At 36.4% G+C, this 18394-nt stretch overlaps 1 protein-coding gene across 1 annotated transcript in view; it reads right to left on the bottom strand.

Annotated features, from left to right (window-relative positions):
• Positions 1-334: 334 nt before the first annotated feature.
• The window catches only part of LOC145998624 (glycine receptor subunit beta-type 4-like), a 28716-nt gene continuing 10656 nt past the window's right edge, over positions 335-18394 (bottom strand). Inside the window, exons 2-7 of the mRNA XM_083135081.1 lie at positions 17422-17651; positions 10104-10186; positions 4191-4325; positions 2845-3049; positions 1634-1832; positions 335-615 (exon numbers count right to left, since the gene is read on the bottom strand). Of these exons, the coding sequence (XP_082991207.1) occupies positions 367-615; positions 1634-1832; positions 2845-3049; positions 4191-4325; positions 10104-10186; positions 17422-17651 (1101 nt within the window). The 3' untranslated portion in view covers positions 335-366. The remainder of the gene's footprint in view (positions 616-1633; positions 1833-2844; positions 3050-4190; positions 4326-10103; positions 10187-17421; positions 17652-18394) is intronic.

Genomic DNA, 18394 nt, shown 5'->3' with positions numbered 1-18394 from the left:
TTTGAAAATATTGCGTGATATCCAATATGGCAGAATCCAAGATGGCTGCCATGGTGGCCACACCCCTATTCAATGCAGTTTCCGCACCAATACCCACTTGCAACATGTGATTTTGCTCCGTCCACGCATCTCGTTATTACTGGCCTGTCCCGATACTTTTGACTAACCCTGTGTATATATTTAGTAATCTGGAACAATGAATAATATAATAATAATAATGAAGTGAAATAAAATAATGAAGTTATAAGATTAATATGCCCACAGGTGCTAAACGTTACAGTGGGAATTTTTATGATTGAAATTAATAAGAATTATTATACTTTTCACACAAAGTTATAAAATACGGATAACAGTAAATATGTTCTGTTATTTGAGGTATGCTTCAAAACATTTCTCCACTTCATCAAGGCTGCTTTTACTTTTTGTCTGTAGCTTTGCTGACACAATGTAACTGTAGAATGCAGTGCAGATGGCAAAAACAATTGGAAACATGCAAATAGAAATTCTGTCTTGTATGCCCCACTTCTCACTGTCTGGATTCTGGCACAATTTCTTTAGAGTTTGGAACTTTTTCCAAAGAATCAACTTTGCTTTTGTGTTGGTCTTTCCATGCATCTGAAAATTTGAAAAAAGAAAGCCAATTAAAATTTTTGTGAACAAGTTTATGTAATTTACACACTCACGCTCTCTGTAGTTTCATTTTCTCAGGATCCTTAACAGAAGCAGCGATGCTTATATAAACAGCAATAACTATTTATTGCCATTAGTGGTAATATACAAGGATGTGCAGGGTGGTCACAAAGTGGGCGTACCCCTCTTTGTTTCCGATACTACAGTGGTTGTTGTTGTTAGCGATGTGATCACGTACCTGATAGTTCAATTGTCCAGGACATTGGTATGGAGACCATCAAGATTGTAGCACAGCTGAATTCTGCTGCCATGTCCTGGCAGATATTTTGCGGAGATATTCTGGCATCACGTCCTATCAGCATCAGAGAGTTCATTAATGTAACAAGGACGGTACGGCTTGCACTTTAAATCAAGTTTCATCATGATCCAACGATTGCAAATCAACAACAATTAAACCTACTTTGCGGCAAAAAACCAGGGGGTACACTCACTTTGTGGCCACCCTGTACATTATTCTTTAAGTGTCTACAACTCGAGACCACCATGAGAGACTACTCATTCCTGCATAATGCAAGCTCTGTTGCCAGTCCATAAAAACACACACACACACAACACACACTCACACACTCACTCACATATATGTATATATATATATATATATATATATATATATATATATATATATATTCATTCTGGAGTAGTCACCCTGTATCAACAATGTGTGACCTGCCATCTATTGGCTGAAGTATCATACCATTGCCACCACAATTACATCCATTTGCAACACATTTTTTTCTGATTTTTCACATTGTATAAGTAATCAAATGTCCAGGCTGTACTTGCAAAAATAAATGTAAATACCCTATTACAGACAAAATAAAATCATAATTAAAATGTTCTTCATAAAGATGTCAATTTGAATAAAAACTAGCAGAATGTTAATTTATGAAAATGCACACACAAACACATGCATGTAATGAAACTACAATAATGGATTGCCTACCTTGGTATTAGCTGTTCCTGTTCGTTGATACAAACGACCATTAAACATAAAGTCTTTGAGTTTTTTAGGTTTCAAAGTTGCTTTACTTCCAAGGTAGAGAATGAGTACATATTGAAGTAGAGCACTAAATACAAAAAGAATACAGAACAGGAGCCATGCCTCTATGCAGTTTATCTCTGTAGCAGGAGGAATTTCTCCTCTGAAAAAATAATAAACACAATCATTGATGCAACAGCAAGCAGAAAAAAAAAGGATGAGAAATCTTGTTTTGCACATTACGTGTTAAAAATTAAAATTTAGTAGTGATTCATGCAGAGATCCCTATTTAAAACATCAGCCATTAAGATACACACTTTTTTTTTGTTATATAATCTCTCTCACAAACAACTCCTCGACATGAAATAAATTTCTATCCAAGGGTCTGGATTCATCATAGTTTAATTGGATTATGTAAGAATTATTTATCTTTTTGGTATCTTTATGCAAAAAGTGTCTCTCCCTGACATACTGATTGATGGCTGTTTCCTTGAATTCAAAGTGTCTGAAGCCAATTCCAAATGGTGCACATAGTTATTTGATTCATGATTTGAATCATGGCCATATTTAAATTTTTTTTTTTAAGGTTCACCCCCCCCCCCCTCCTCCTCCTCCTCCAAACTTCTGGCATGTTGAATTAATGCAAGTTCAGAAACTCTTGTCTAAAATTAGCAAGTCATTTTCAAATACGTCTTCAAAGCTTTACAAAACTTTTCCTTGGCACAATCAAGGCAGAACTTTGATTTACTTCTAAAATAGATTTTTTAGCAAATAAAAAAATCCTTTTTAACCAAATAAAGACGATATGTGATTTGGAACATTACCCATTTAAGTTTATCCATGTGAATTGTAGTTCAGTATATATGCAAATGTAATATGCCATAACTACATTCACATAGCATAACTGTAGTACGTTAAAGTATAGTGAAGCCTTAATTTTACATTTTCAAGAAACCGATGCTAAAGAGCTTGTAATGTGTAAAATTGTGTATCGTTTTGCTTTATTGAAACCAAGAAGTGGAAAAATGTAACTTGTGGCCTCTGAATGACTCACATTGGAATACATATGATGTTATAAAAGTAATACATATATTGAGTTAGTTTATCAGGTGGTAGACAAGTTGTACTTCAGAAATTCACATAAGCATCAATTGTAAAAAGTAAAACTAATGTACCTGCTGCCAGCAAATAATGTTATGATAGATAGCAATGTAGTTACAAGTAAAATCATTCTTCCTGGTATAACATGTGGTGGCACAAGAAAACTTCCCCATGACATAATCACAAATATTGTGCTTGGAATGTATGTCTGAAAAATGTGTCTCTTCAACAGTCTACTTGTAACAATATGGAATCGTAGAATGGATACATTCTTCATTCCTGAAATGTAAACGGGTCATAAATGCACAGCTTCAAATGAAGTTTATACATTTCACTATATAACTAGTATAATAATTTGTGTTTAACTTGCATTTAACACACCATTATAATTATTTATATTGTATATTTATCTCATTCACATAATTTAGCAAGCTGCAGCAACAAATTGAAAATCATATGTGTAAATTTAGAAACAGTTAATTGCAATTATGCATTTGTAAAATCAAGAATTTTATGATGGCTTAGTGGTAACATTGCTGCCTTGTAATTAAGGAGTCCTGGGTTCAATACCTGGTGGAGGTACATAGTGTTTCAGACCCCACTTTATACTGTAGGTCTAGTCCTGATTATCCTATCTGATCATAAAGCAAATTTAAAACAAAACTTCAAAAAATTGTACAATTGTATGATTATGGTCCTTAGAGTAGAGTAATTAGCACAACATGTTATGATGCCAGGGGTCCAAGGTTTGAATCCCAGCCTTGGCATGGGTGTTCTTTGTGAGTGTCCCTTCATTAATTCATCCTCATCTTTGTGATTAGCCAAAGTGGCAGAAAAGTGAAGTAAAATAAACAAAATGAAACAATCAATCTATCTATGTATCATCATATTCCTTAGAAATATGTTGGATTATGGATGGAATAAACTACAAATATGTCTTCTTGATGGTGCATATTGCTTAGTTAGTTATGAATAAAACAAACAATAGTTATTTTCTAAACCTTGTAGCTTAACCCACAAACCTTTAATCAGGGTAGAAAACATTTGGAGTAACAAAAAAGTAAAAGTAAAGTGTTGCTAGTTACATTGTTTTACTTGTTTTCTTTTTACTGAATTGAATATTATTTAATACATTTTATTAAAGCAAAGATGGATGTATAAATAACAATGATGATAATAATAACAACAAGAGCAATGAATGTAAATTACGATAATAATATATATTTCTTAATGTAAAATAAAGTAAAGAAAAGAGTAAAGTGTTCCCCTGTGCTTAGCACCACACCATGAAGGCGTATAGGGGGTGTGGGGGTAACGCCCCACACTTTCTTGATCCGGTCGTGAGTGGGGGTGATGTGATCAGCATCACGCCCCTGACCGCCTTGGCATAATGTAAAATGCATATGCTAATATTTCTTACCTCCAGCTAAGGTTTTAACCATTGATTGTGGATTGGCACACATTTTCACATGATACAATGGGAGTTGATATTCTTTATGGCTTACTTTATTCTTCTGATTCCACACCAAAACCATCTCCTCCACACTAGGTCCCTCTGCAATGAAGGAAATTGGAGCCACTTGAAGTTTTAGTGATAGTGCATTAGGATAGACATGGAATATCTTGTTCTTACCTGTTGTTCAAAATCAGGACAAATTTATAACACTCGGTACGCAATAAAAAAAACTTAAAATTTTGTTATTTTTACAGTTTCATCAAAATGGAAGAGGAACTCAGGTCTTCTGCCTTAGTCATGTTGGCATGTTGATTTCTACCTTCATCCTTTTTCCTGATGATGCTTGGATAAAGGAATTATTATTATTATTATTATGAAATGAGCAAAACATCAGAAATTCGTGTTTTTTTTATTGTGTGCTGAGTGTTTTGTATTAGCCCTAGTCTTCTACAGACTTGTAAGAACGTGTATGCAGTAAAATATATTTTAGTATTTTATTGTTAAGACTAAACATATGTGATAGTTCAAGGTGTCATATTATTCAAGATATGAACAACATAAATAAGATAAAATTCATTCCATTTTTTATAGTAAAATGGATTTGCAGCATTGGCATCAATCAATAAAACCAAGTAAAAAAAATGTTTGTGGTAAAGAGACTTGGTTCAAAATTTAAACAATTAGAAATCAAGTACTGCAAAAGTGTACATTATAAAATGCAAAAAAGTTGTGAGAAACATTTGTGACCATGCAAGAAACTTAAGATGATTTTTTACCAATAGAGTTGAAATATAAATTAAAACTAACTTTGATAGCAATAAACAATTAATTTAACTCCAGTGCGAGCCTCAGCTACTGGATGGGTCACAGGTGGCAGATAGTGAAACCTGCCTCAGATATGAGGGGGAGCTGCGAATAAGGGGAAACTCAAATAAGCAGTACCGGACTGATGCAGCAAGGCTATCAGGGTGTGAAAGGTGTCCAGCGGCATGGACATACTCAGCAAATACTACAGATAGCCATCGACAGCCTTGTGACATGGCAAAGAAACACCACCATAAAAGTGTTAGCCCCCACTGCCTTGTGTGCCTGGAGGGATCCAGAAAGGCTAAGGGAGTTGGAACCCTGACAGAAAACAAGGGTGTACCTGAAAACCCACAGGTGGCAGCCCCACCACTCAAGTGTAGGCTGTGACAGGCCCGATTAGCTGACAGCCGAGTTAAGAAAGAAGCAACCGGACTGGAAATTGGAGACGACACAGGCTACGAATAAGGACATTGAATATTGGAACACTGACAGGAAGGACAGAAGAAATTGTGGATCTAATGGAGAGAAGAGGGATAGACATCTTTGGAATGAGCGAAATGAAATGGAAAGGAAGAGGAGAAATGAAATTGAGGAAAGACTATAAACTGTACTGGGCAAGGACTGAAGAGGGCAGACGAAGTGGGGTTGGATTTGTAGTGTAGTTTGTAATAAACTATATATTGGTAAGCAAGAAAGTAAAGAAGAAAATGAACAACATTAAAGTAATACTCAGTGAGAACGTAGACAGTGAACACAGGCTACTAGTAGGAGATGGAAAATAAAAGATAGAAGGGAGGAACAAGAGAGAGGGATAAGATGATAAAAGAGAAATTTGAAGAAATATTGCGAACAAAAGTGCCAAGAGATAAACCCAAAGGAGTAGAAACAGAATGGACAAGATTTAAACAGAATTAGTAGAGGCAGCCGAAAAGGTATGTGGAAGGACAAGCAAGAAAAGAGAGAAGAAAGAAACACCATGGTGGAATGACAGAACTCGAGAGGCAGTGAAAAACAAAAATGATGCATTTAGAAAATGGTTTAAAGTTAAATCACAAAATGCACGAAAAGAGTATGTGGAAAAGAAGAAAGAGGCAAGAACAGTAGTAAAGGAGGAAAGAATGGGCCAAAGTGCTAGAAGAAGATGTAGATGGGAACAAGAAAGTATTGTATGGCTTAGTAAGAGAAAGAGGAGACAGCTGTAAGCTAAGGGATGGAAGGGGAAACATTGTAGAAGAGGATGAAGAAATAAGGGGAATGTGGGGAAATCATTTCGAGAAATTGCTGAATGTGAAAAAAGAAATGAACATGAAAAAGTGAAACAAAAAGAAAACAGGAAGGAAAAAATGAATCTCACATGGAAAGAAGTGGAGGAAGCTCTGAAGAGAATGAAGAGAGGTAGAGCACCGGGAGTAGATGAAGTGCCAGTGGAAATGATACTAGGAGCAGGAGTAATTGGTGTGCAGTGGCTGTACAGTGTGTTGAAAACAGTGTGGCTAGAGAGATAAGTGCTAAGAGATTGGACAAAGGGACTAATAGTTCCCATTTTTAAGAAGAGTGACAGAAAGGAATGTAAAAACTACAGAGGAATAACACGTATGTGCCACTCAGCAAAGATGTATGAAAAAGTATTAGAGAAAAGAATAAGGGAAGTAACAGAGCTGAACATGAGAGAGGAACAGTATTGATTTAGAAGAGGCAGATCAACAGTAGACCTGATATTCACCATTAGGCAAATGCAGAAAAGGCACTACGAGTATGGAAATGATTTGATAATGGCATTGCTAGATATAAAAAAGGCATACGATAGCATGGACAGAACAAAGATTTGGAAGGAGAAAGGAGTTGAGGAAGAGATTGTGTGCAGAGTGCAGAGCACATACAAGGCCAACCAGAGCTGTGTGAAGACACCAGTGGGAAGAACGGAGTGGTTCAGTATAGTGGCTATCCACCGGAAGGAAGTGCCTTCGCGCGGACGCCATACTTGTAGCACAACAACTTCCGGTTCGTAGGCTCACAACATGCCGCTAAAGGGAGCTGAGATTGTGTCATGTATGAAAGGAACGAATGGGTGTGTACAGTGGGATCCATGAGTATTACCGTGCAAATTGTCCATCACCATGTTCGTTCACTTTACTTGACCCAATAAGAGCTTCAAGAATTAAAAGAAAACTCAAAACAAGCTGTTGACAACTTCTGCACCAGCATACACAAAAATCCATCACTTAAAAACACATAGGATGTAAGAGAAAAATTAATGAAAATGGTCATGGACAATTTGCACGGTAATACTTATGGATCCCACTGTACAAGGAGGATGTAAACTACGATCAGGGCTAAATAATCTTTCACGGATCTCTCTTCATCCATTTCCTCGAGATCTAGGCACCAAAATTATTGCATTCAAGCTGTCAGGCATGAAAATTTGAAGCCCATTAGCAGGAGTAGACTCCGCAGTAATGACAACGGATGTGCAGGTACCCAAAAAGTCCAAAGATTTACGTGCTTTAAGCGTTCTTGCTCGTCGCTCTGTAGGAAAAAATACTTTCTATTAAATATGTCGGCTACAAATATCGCCAATGCAACTACGATCAGCAAATGGATCTCATCCTGGAATAGTGCCGTATTACTTCTTAGTTTCTCATCCAATTGATATGCAAAGGCCTCTACTTTGCCCTGGTTTCTCTTATTCTCCTCATCGTCAAGTCCTTTTATATGATCCATTTCATCCGGTATATAAAACGAGAAGAAAGGCCACAAGTATGTCCTTGAATTACGTGGCCTCCTTGAACCGGAAGTTGTTGTGCTACAGTTCCACAATCGATTGTGTCATTCGATATGTTTTTGTTTACTCGTGGATAGCCCCTATAAGTAATGGACTAAATAGGGAAGTGCTCTTTCCCCACTGCTCTTCATAATTACGATGGATGCAATTAATGAAGAGGTGGGGAAGAAGATAGGAGAGAAGGAGACGAAGGCCCTGTTGATTGCTGATGACTTAGTAATATGGGGGAACAGGGAAGAAGAAGTACAGAGACAGCTTGATAGTTGGAATGAGGAAATCACAAAAGCAAGAATGAAATTCAGTGCAGCTATTTCAGTTATAGTTTTATGTGGATTAGCGTTCACTTCCCGTGGAAATTTTATTTTCTGGTCAAGAGTGTAACTTTTCCTCCTGTTCTTCGTGGCTGACCAGTAGCAACTGAAAATGTTCAATGGAGGAACCGCTGTTCTGTTTTTATTATGGAACTCAGCAAACATATCAGCATCTTTGAACGTGTGCACTTTTGTATAGCAATTACGTACAAAACAAAATGCATCTCATGTGCTGAACAACTAGGGCAAATCTTTCTCCTCTGATGTCATGTTGCTTGCTGCCTCTCCTTGCTTTCTCTGTGACATGGCCATGCCATGTAGTGTAACGAGTGAATTATATTTTTTTGGTGAGAGTTGAAAGAAGTTTTCCTGCTCTTAAGAAGAAGATTAAATCATATTTCAGCCCAAGACCAAGCCAAGTTGAACAATTTGGCTGTTCTGCCTACCTTTTCTTCTGAAAAGGAAAGACCGGTCAGAAAAAACATTTTATGAACATGAAATTTATCCTAAAGGAAAGATGAATGGAGTTCCTGTTCAAATGAAGTATTCAAGCAAAGAAGTTTATTGCATGTAATACTTGATATTTATTTAGGCCCACATAAAAACATATTTAACAGTATAGGGGGATGCAATATTTTTTATAAATAAGCATGAAATACTCGAAATCCTTTTCTTACTGTTGTTCTTTTAATGATATGTATTTGTAATCACAATGTCACATCACTTCAAAATCCCCAAAACTGAATGAGAGTTCATGTTAGGCAAGAGATCCTAATTTCTACTGTGAAGAAGATCTGAATAGCACACTTCCTTGAAAAGTCACGAGATACTACTGCTCTGTAGGCATAAGAGGGAACATTAAGGCTATAGACTCTCTGTTATTAATATATAATACTAACTCATCTTTTACATTAGGTTGTGTGTGTGTGTGTGATTGTGTGCGCGCGCGCTTGTGCATTTATAGCCAAAGAGGTTGGCATGTATTTGATTGCTCCAGAGTAGCAAGAACACAAAACACAGTCTTTGTATCAACAGGACAAAGTGTAAGAGATTTAGTCAACCATTCACAAGATCCACATTCTTTTGAAATAAATTAAATTACCAATTTAATAATATAATCAACCAACTGAGTCATATACATAGTTAGTCATCAAGCAAAGGGATGGAATTTTTAAGAAAACAATGATGTGTACAAACTTAACTGGTGAGAATTCAGCTATTAGTATTGACCCAATGGCATGAGGACAAATGAATTTGCTGATCATGAAATTGGGTCTGGTATACTTAGCCTGAAAAGGTTGTCATGCCACAGACTTCAGTTTTGTGCAAATCTGTCATTGAGTTTCTATTTTGGCGAGATGTTTGCTATGTAGTTTGATTTGTAACAATATACCGGGTGAACCTAAAGAAATAGACAGTTTCAAAGTTTTACAGAAACAAGTGTTTTAATAACATGGATGAAATACTTACGTGCTTGAAAGTGTACGTCCTGAAGTTTACATGGCTAAGTTGCAAATGTTCTATGTGTGACCCTTTTGTAATACGGCAGATATCAATGTGAGAGTCCAGTTCTCCTCTCCGAGGACTTTTCCCCTTGCACAGACTACCAGTTTCCTCAACTTTCTTGCTCCAATCATGGATGGACTGCTTTATGGGTGGTTGTTTGCCATACTATGTTCTAAAACGACACTGTATGACAGTAACAGAATTTGTTTTTGCAAATTCATGCACACAGAAAGCCTTTTCTACCTGGCTAGCAGCCATATTGTTTGACTGGCATCAAGGATGCTCACATGATGCTGACATCACGAAAATAAACGAAAAGTGGAGGTGTAAGCTTGAAGAGTTTCTCTATAAAACAGTACTACATGCTTCCTCATAAAGCAAACAGTTTTCGATTTATAAAGTGTTTAATCTGTCTATTTCTTTTAGGCTCACCCTGTAGTATTGTAGAAATGTGATTCATACAGCACTTACTTACGGCAAAGTTGATAGGGCAGACTTGAATATCTATTGGGTACATTGAAAAATCAAATTGGCAGTTCACAATGAGAAAGCCCCTGAAAAAAATAATCATTCAATATTATAAACACCTCCTTTATACCAAATTTTTAAATTTAATTTGTCAAACTGAAATCAAATTCAAGAAATATATATTATTTAAACAGGCAATGTTTCAACTCTGTACTTGGAAGTTTCCATGTTATCAGTAATGTTTACAATTCTTCTATCTAGGATTACTTTGTAACAAAACTACTTAAAAAGCTTTAATTTGACAAAATTGTTACTACAGTGGAACGTTGATTTTACATTTTGCAGGGGACCAAGGTGATAAAACATAAAATGCCTGAAAATGGAAAACCGTAGAAAATTTTGTAGCATTTTGCTTTGTTGCAATAAAGATTAAATGCATAAAAAGGGAAAAGGTAAAATCCGGAAATGTAAAGTTCGAGTTCCAGCATAATAACCGTTAATCAACAATTCTACTTGTGATTATCCATCAACATTTACCCTGGATCGCATATCAGTCTCCTATAAGACTATAAGACTTCTTCCACTCATTTTCTTTTATGTCTGTACTTCTTCAGTTTTGGAAATTCATTTTCCAAATTACATTACAAATGAAGCATTTTTTTGTTTTACCCTAGCTATGAAGCTTTCATCAATTTTTCATTCTATTGTAGTTTGCCCAGTTTTATTTATGATTTAGTAACAGAAATATACAGTAGACCAGCATTTTGTGCACCATTAACCCTTCATTAGTACACATGTTCCAGAGTAACATGGCTAGTGAATATGTGAGCCTGGCACTCGCATATGAATTTCATTGTTTTTTTGTCATTTTTCCAATTATTTTTTCATCACTTCAAAAATTGTTCATAAATATTTATTGCTATACAGTGGTGGCAATTAGGGGGGGCGAGGGGAGCAGTTGCCCCCCCTCCCACTTTTCGCCACTTTTGCCCTCGCACTATGCTAAACCATATCTACAAAGGAAATATACTGTCTTTGCCCCCCTGGTTTTGGAACCCAATCACCACCACTATATATATATATATATATATATATATATATATAAATAATCAATAATGTTGCTATGCAATAATATCATTTTATTATTATATAATAAATATAGATTTTTAATTAATTTAATTTAATATATATTTATATATATATACGTGTATTATTTATTACATATTATGGAAAACGAATAATCAAGAAAAACATATCAATTTTTATAATTTTATTGGGAATTTACTTTGATGTTAACTAATTTCATATTGTACAATATATTTGCACAATGTTGGTAATAAATCCCATCTTTTTCTACTTTGTACCCTCACCATACCCAATATATTGATGAGAAAACACAAATCAATTGTCAGATTGATCCTTGTTGCTATCATGATCACTATTCAATGGCTCCTGAACATAGCCTTGAGAATCAAACACTCTGGCCAGGTCTTCTCTTTTCTCAGCTCTTGGTTCAGCAAGCCTTGCTTCAATCTGCATTTCTTCATTTATGCTGAATATCAGTGAGAAATATTAGCAGTAATAAGTGAATGGAGACAAATAATAAAATAGTTACAGAAGAATCTAAGATGAAAATACGTAGTTAAACAACTTTATTGAATGGCTATAGATATGAAATATTTTTGAAGAAAATGGTGATGTGGTTGGTATACATATGAGCGTTATTGAAATGTTAGTAACACAGCAAGAAAGCAGAGCAGTTAAGAACAGTGAACAAGTAGTGGACCTCATAAAAGGACTAAAGTTGAATGAGATGAAGACGACAATGTTTATTTTAGAAGTAAAAAGTATGTTCCCGACCACCAAGAGGGGACACATTTTGGACATTATTAAAAAGAGGATGGAAAAAGAAATTATAGGAGAATGGGATAGTAAAAGGGTAGTGAAGGTGCTGGAAACCATTTGGAATAATGTTTACAGTATAATGGGGGATAAAATAATGTTAATGAGTGAAGTACTGAATATAGGTTCTAGCCTAAGCCCAGCATTGGCTGAATTGGTTATCAATGAATGGGAAAACAAAGTAGTAGTAAAAGGAGGTGACAAAATTATTCTGTTTTGCAGATATGTGGACGATTGTTTTGGCATATGGAAGGGAACGAAGAGGCAGCTCGACATATTTGCCAAAGAAATACAAGCTGAAGAAAAAAGGATATTATTGGAACTCGAAATAGAAGAAGAAGATATATTGATGAAAAGGAAGAGAGTACAAGAAATTGAAACCACTTGCATCAGAAGAAGTGTAGAGTGCCACACACGTAAATTTGCCGTTGCGTAGAAATGAATTTTCGTTTCGTCTCCCTCTCTCTTAGCATCATGTGTTCTACCCTGCTCGAAAACCTTCGCTATTGTTGCCATATTGTCATTCCATTCCTGGACACACTCGCGCAAACATCATTGAAAACAATTGAATAGCGCTCCAGCTCGTGGTTCCCACCGTTCGGCAGGGATGGTAATGTGGCAATATAGCACGGCGTAGTGCTTGCTTCTTTTATGCAGTGCATGTTCATTGGCTAGCTAGTAACTAGTATTGCCAACTGTAATAATGAAGCACTATTTCTGTCACGAAAGGGGAAAGGCAGGTAAAGTGGCGGTGAGTTTTGTTGGATTGGAAGCACCATATTTTTATTTTATACTAAGTATTTGACCGGTTTGACGTTGTGTGCGTGTATTGCGTGTGTGTATGTAAAAGTGTGTGTTTGCTAATGAACGTTAAATTCCATAATGCCTCCAGTTCTGTCAAAGTTGAAATCAAAAACCTTGCATAGCCAAGCTCGGGAAATTCTAAGCAACGTGCACGCGTTCATGAAGGCCGCGCAGCTTATCGTCTAGTGGCAGTATATGTACTTGTTATTGTTGTGGAAGCCGGCATCCTTTGTAAATGTACAACAAAGGCAACCGACTGTCGCCGATCTCAGAGAGGAAATAATAATACTGCTTCAGGAGGAGTGTTATGGTGCAATTGTAGCGGTTTAACACGTTGGCATGTTATTATCTGCCATTGCAGTTCCATACCAGTGTATACAGGTTTTGGGAGTGAAAAGTTAGAACGCCACCAGTGCATTAATGCAATGAAAAATAATATATATATATTTTTTATTTTGTTTGAAATCACTCAAATAAGGAATCGTATGAAGAAGTCTTCTTTGCAGCATTTTTGGTAATTTTACTTATGTGTTAGTTCATATTTTGCGAATTTTTAGTCCATATGTATGTAGCTACATACAAAGCCACTTGTTAGTACATATTAATCCTAGTCCTGGTATAATACATGACGTTTAAAACTCAACGTTAGATAGACCTGAATTCTCTAATTTTATTGTTGTACGTAACAGCTGTGCATCGGCGCACTGCAGCGATTTTTCTATCTGCTCCATTAGCAACACTGCTTCTTTAGTTGTTTCGCGCATCGCACGGCAGAAATATCTGCGCTGGACTCTACAGCGGGGATATTCTGCCACAAAAGAAGTGATGTAAGTGAGGTGACAAAAATAAATTTTATAAAGAATATGGAAAACAGAATCAAGAAAATATGCACAAAAGAATGTGAAAAAGAAGGCAAAATAAATAGCCTATGGAAACAGCTGGAAAAGAATGGCTATGAAAAGGAGGATAGACTGGACATAAACAAATTAAGGAAGAAAAGTGGCAGGGGAGAATTGGAAGAGAAAGAAAAAGAGAGGAGGTTTGGAATAAGGAGTATGGGGAAGACCACAGAAAAGATATGCAAAGTGCTTAGGAAGGCGGGCATTAAAACTTACAGGAAGGGAGGGAGAAGCATCTTAGGAATAGCAAAGAATGCAAACAAGAAAAAGGAAAACAGAGAAGAGGAACGGATTATCTACAAAGTGAAATGTAAAGAATGTCAGAGTGTGTACATAGGAGAAACTAAAAAGAGGCTGAAAGACAGGTTGAAACAACATAGGGATGATGTACGACTTAAGAGAGAGAGAAATGCGATATTTAAACACACGAGAGAAACAGGACATGACATAGAATGGGATGAGGCTAAGCAGATAGGAAGGGAGAAGAGAATACTAGTGAGAAAATGGAAGGAGGCCAAGGAAATAGAGAAGAAAGGTGAAGAAGACACAATGCAGTGGAATGGGGGACTGAAGTTAAACAAAGAATGGAGGAAGGTGTTAGAAAGAGTGGAAAGGACAAGAGAGAAAGAGGAGAGAAGAAGGAAGAAGAATAGAGCGTGAGATAAAGAGTCCAACCACATTCACTTTCAGGTGAAAGTAAAGTTGACAAGGGTAAGCCACCTGCTAGAATGTTCCAGAACAACTTTCTAATAGTATGGAGGGGAGTATTTTCGTGTATATATATCGTCCTGTTCTTGTACCTTGTTACATTTGTACTTGGTACATAGTCTGAAGAAGACCTTGCTAGAAGGTTGAAATGTTACGTTTAGTTTATGTTTTATAACAGTGGTTTCCAACTTCAAAAGGTCCGAGGGCCAAAATTATATCCAGCAGTTGATAGGCGGGCCGCATTTTTTTGGGGAGGGGATTAAAAATTACAAAAGTTGTAAGTACTGAACTGAAAATGTAGTACTTTCGATGAACCTAAATTTCTAAAATGAGGAAATAAAACAATGGAATTACAAATCAAAATTGTGTAATTACAATTTATTTCACAAAACCCCAATACTTATTGATGAATTGATAGAAATTAATGACACACCATACAAATAAGAATCCTTCATAGTAAGTGTTCAATGTGAAAATTGAGCCCAATCTGCTTCTTTTATTAAAGTTGTATGTGAATTTCTGTATTTGAAAGTCTCAGAATGTGAAGCAGTGAAGAATCTGCCAGTCGGCTTCTGTAGCAGTTCTTGATTAACTTCATTGAAGAAAAAACACTTTCACACGTGTATGTGCTGCCAAACATCGATGTCATTCTTCGCCCAAAACTACGAAGGTTTGGAAAGCGTTCTTTTGAAAGGTATTTGAAAAACTCTGGCCTCTTTTCTTGCCTAGTTTGAAGGAACACATCCATCACTTTGCAAATCACGCAATTCAAGTTGGAGAGAAGCTATTTTAATTTTCAATCTTACGTTTTTTGGAGATATTGCTCATTTCGATATTTGCACAAACTTTAACAATCAGTCTCAGTACAATCAGAGTTGGTACACTGGAAATCTCTTCGTACTTCGTGCGTAGTAAAACAGATCTCTATAGTGCCTCTCTGAGGTTTGTGTCTAAACACAAAGAGTGAAGCCTTTGCGGAAGCGGTCGAGTTCATTCCGCATAGCGAAGGGATGGAATGCATGATGTGAAGAGAAAGTTACGTCACTTTAGATTCTTCTGATTATCATTATTGACTGCAAAATCAATTCTACCTGTGATATTGTCTTTCTTCACAGAGCATCCGTTCCTTCAGTAAAAAAAGAACGTATTTTAATAAAAATAAATAAAATTAATGTATTTTGCAACCTGGCTTCGCGGGCCGCAGAAAAAGGTAACGGGGGCCGCATGCAGCCCGCGGGCCGCCAGTTGGAAACCCCTGTTTTATAACAAAATAAATTTCTGCCTTGGTCAGCATATTGAGTTTTTCATATGAGCGTAGTGTTCATAAACACACCCGTTATCAAAATGACATGTCTGCACAGACTGAGAGCAGTGAGGGCACCTCTTTTCCCCAGATATTCAAGATTACCTCGCACTCCATCCACGGCAAGCTGAATTTCTAATCAATCCTGAAAAATATGTTATTACATCCAAAGGTGAGCACAGTGCTCACAGTTTTACCAGTAAAGCGTTAAGTAAAAAAATATACCACTCCTTATCAGTGGTACCAGCAGTGAATGAATCATTGAATACAATTTTTAGGTGTATCAGAACATATGATCGTTTTGCACCCTTCAATGTACACAGGGAAATATCCCCTTATTTAAAATCTTTCCCTGAGAGTTAAAAAAGGGACATAAAATACTACTTGGGAAAAGTTAGAAGTGCAAGGTTGTAAAGGAACCTGCACAGGACAAACACAACACGTTAAAGAGGTAAGGATACACTAAAAACTTTTCCGCTCTTCTCATAAAGCTAAAATAATACAATAACCCATGGCTCTACAGCCTGCAAGGGCCTTGGCCTGTCTCTCGACTGCCAGTCTCCCTCCCACAATCCTACCTACAGGTGTGGAGATCTTCAACCAGTAATGGGGTGACTTGGGGTCAGCACATCGAACCCTCAGCCATTATAGGAGAGTTCCGAGACTAGGTTACGCTTCTCACTTGTAGCTCCCCAATTTCCTCACGATGGGGAGTTGCCACCAGTCCTATACACAGGCCAAGAACCCAGGAGGACTCGAAACCATGTGGTCCTGCAGTCGGATTCCAAAGCACAGTGCCTTAGACTGCATGGCCACGAAGAAGAACCAAAAAGATAAAAACATTTGTTAAAACACTCATCAACTCCTAACAGGGTTGATAACAGTTGGGAAGATTAAAAGTCTGTCTAAAGAAATTAAAATTGGCATATTCAATAAGAATATGTTGAACACTTAAAAAGGCATTACAGATGCGGCACAGTGGAGGATCCAGTCCTTGCAGTAAGTGGCCATGGGTTAGATGGCTGTGTCTAATCCACAGCCAAGTTAGAATGACTTCTTGATGATGGTTGAAGGAACATCATGCACCAATGGTGGGAAAATAGTGCAAAGCTAACATGACTAGGGACCCAGCGGAAGTGGATTTCATCAGTGGCAGGTAAAGACTCGAACCATCAAAGGATGCACTGCATTACAGGATGCCTGGAAGCCTATACCAGTCTCTGGAGCAGTGCTTCACCAAAGTGATTCAATAATATTTCTCAAAAAAACAACTTTGAAAGTTGTACTTGAAATTGGTATATTTATAAGACTAAGCAATACGTATCTCAATTTTATGAGGTATAACATTTTATTTTTGATTATCTTTCATCCAGACATCTTATATTTTTATCTCCTGTAATGCTGGCATAAAAATCAATTTTAAAAGTTTGATTCCTGAAGACGATGAAAGCAAGATTTTGTAAGTGAATGCACTGAGCCATTTATGTTTAATATTCACTTGGCAGAAGTAGGCATACTATAAGTTGCATGCCCAAGTGTGTACTTAGCACATGTCTCTCCCTCGTCTTTGAGTTAGTAGTCCTAAAATGTCCATGTATGTGAAAAGGAGGTAAAATATAACATAGCTAATCTCTGATTTATGATATTCCAGATCATGTTACTTCATTCACTAATATGAATTCAATTCGATGATATAAAAACATACCTTATGATGTAGCCTACTTTCTTGTAACCATAAAAAAACATAATTATCGATTCTGAATCTCCTCCTAATGGTGAAAACATTTTCATTTCGTAAGCAAAAAAATCTGGTTTCCAATAGTAATGCCTCATGTCTGGAATCACTGGAAATCTGAAATTTTCCTTCCCATCTTTTGTCATGTTGAATCTCATGTCCACCCAGTTGAAGAGAAAATTTACGCCAATCTTGATTGCCTGAAAATAAATAAAATGTTGGGATTGTAGCTTTCCTGACAACATGATTCAAACAAATATTGTCGGCTTACCAGCCACATTAAGTTGGTTTTAACTTCCATTAAGAGGAAATTAACGTCAACTTAACCTTACTAGTTTGAAAGAACCCAAAAACACTTGTTTGAAATAAAATGTTGTAATTTATATGCAAACATTATGTAACTGTCCCTTTCTTCTTACATAATCACTTACCCAATATGATTTCCTACAAGAAACATACAATGGTAAACAGTATGGGTTACCACCACTTGAGAGAATTTATGAGTCTCAATTTCCCCCAAACTTACACATTTATTGAATTACCTTGAAATTGATTGCCAATATCACATCATTTTTAGCTTAGGTAATTTCAGTTTGATTTGATTTGATTTGATTTTGCATCCATGAACTACAATTTTGTACACCTTGCATGTCAGAATATTACATGTATGCAGCAATGTGATGGGGTACTGTTTGTAATTGTGGTTTCATTTTCCATTCTCAATCTTGTGCTGACTTGGACATCTTTGCATTGTGATTATGTTCTTTATAGTCAAAGATGGTTACAAAATGTAGTGTTGTCAGGCATTATATAAAGGGTGTTTCTTTTAGAGGCAGAGAATTTAAGTTGAAATAAAACACAGAAAAATTATTTCAATATCCATGTAATTGGTTGTACTTTACAGATCATGTTATGGCATTAATGTTTGAATATGATTTCAGGC

This window comes from Lepisma saccharinum, chromosome 14 (assembly GCF_977018435.1).
Source record: "Lepisma saccharinum chromosome 14, izLepSacc3.1, whole genome shotgun sequence".
NCBI lineage: Eukaryota > Metazoa > Arthropoda > Insecta > Zygentoma > Lepismatidae > Lepisma > Lepisma saccharinum.
Note: the sequence above shows the minus strand (reverse complement) of the source record. Positions and strands in the feature narration are given on the sequence as shown.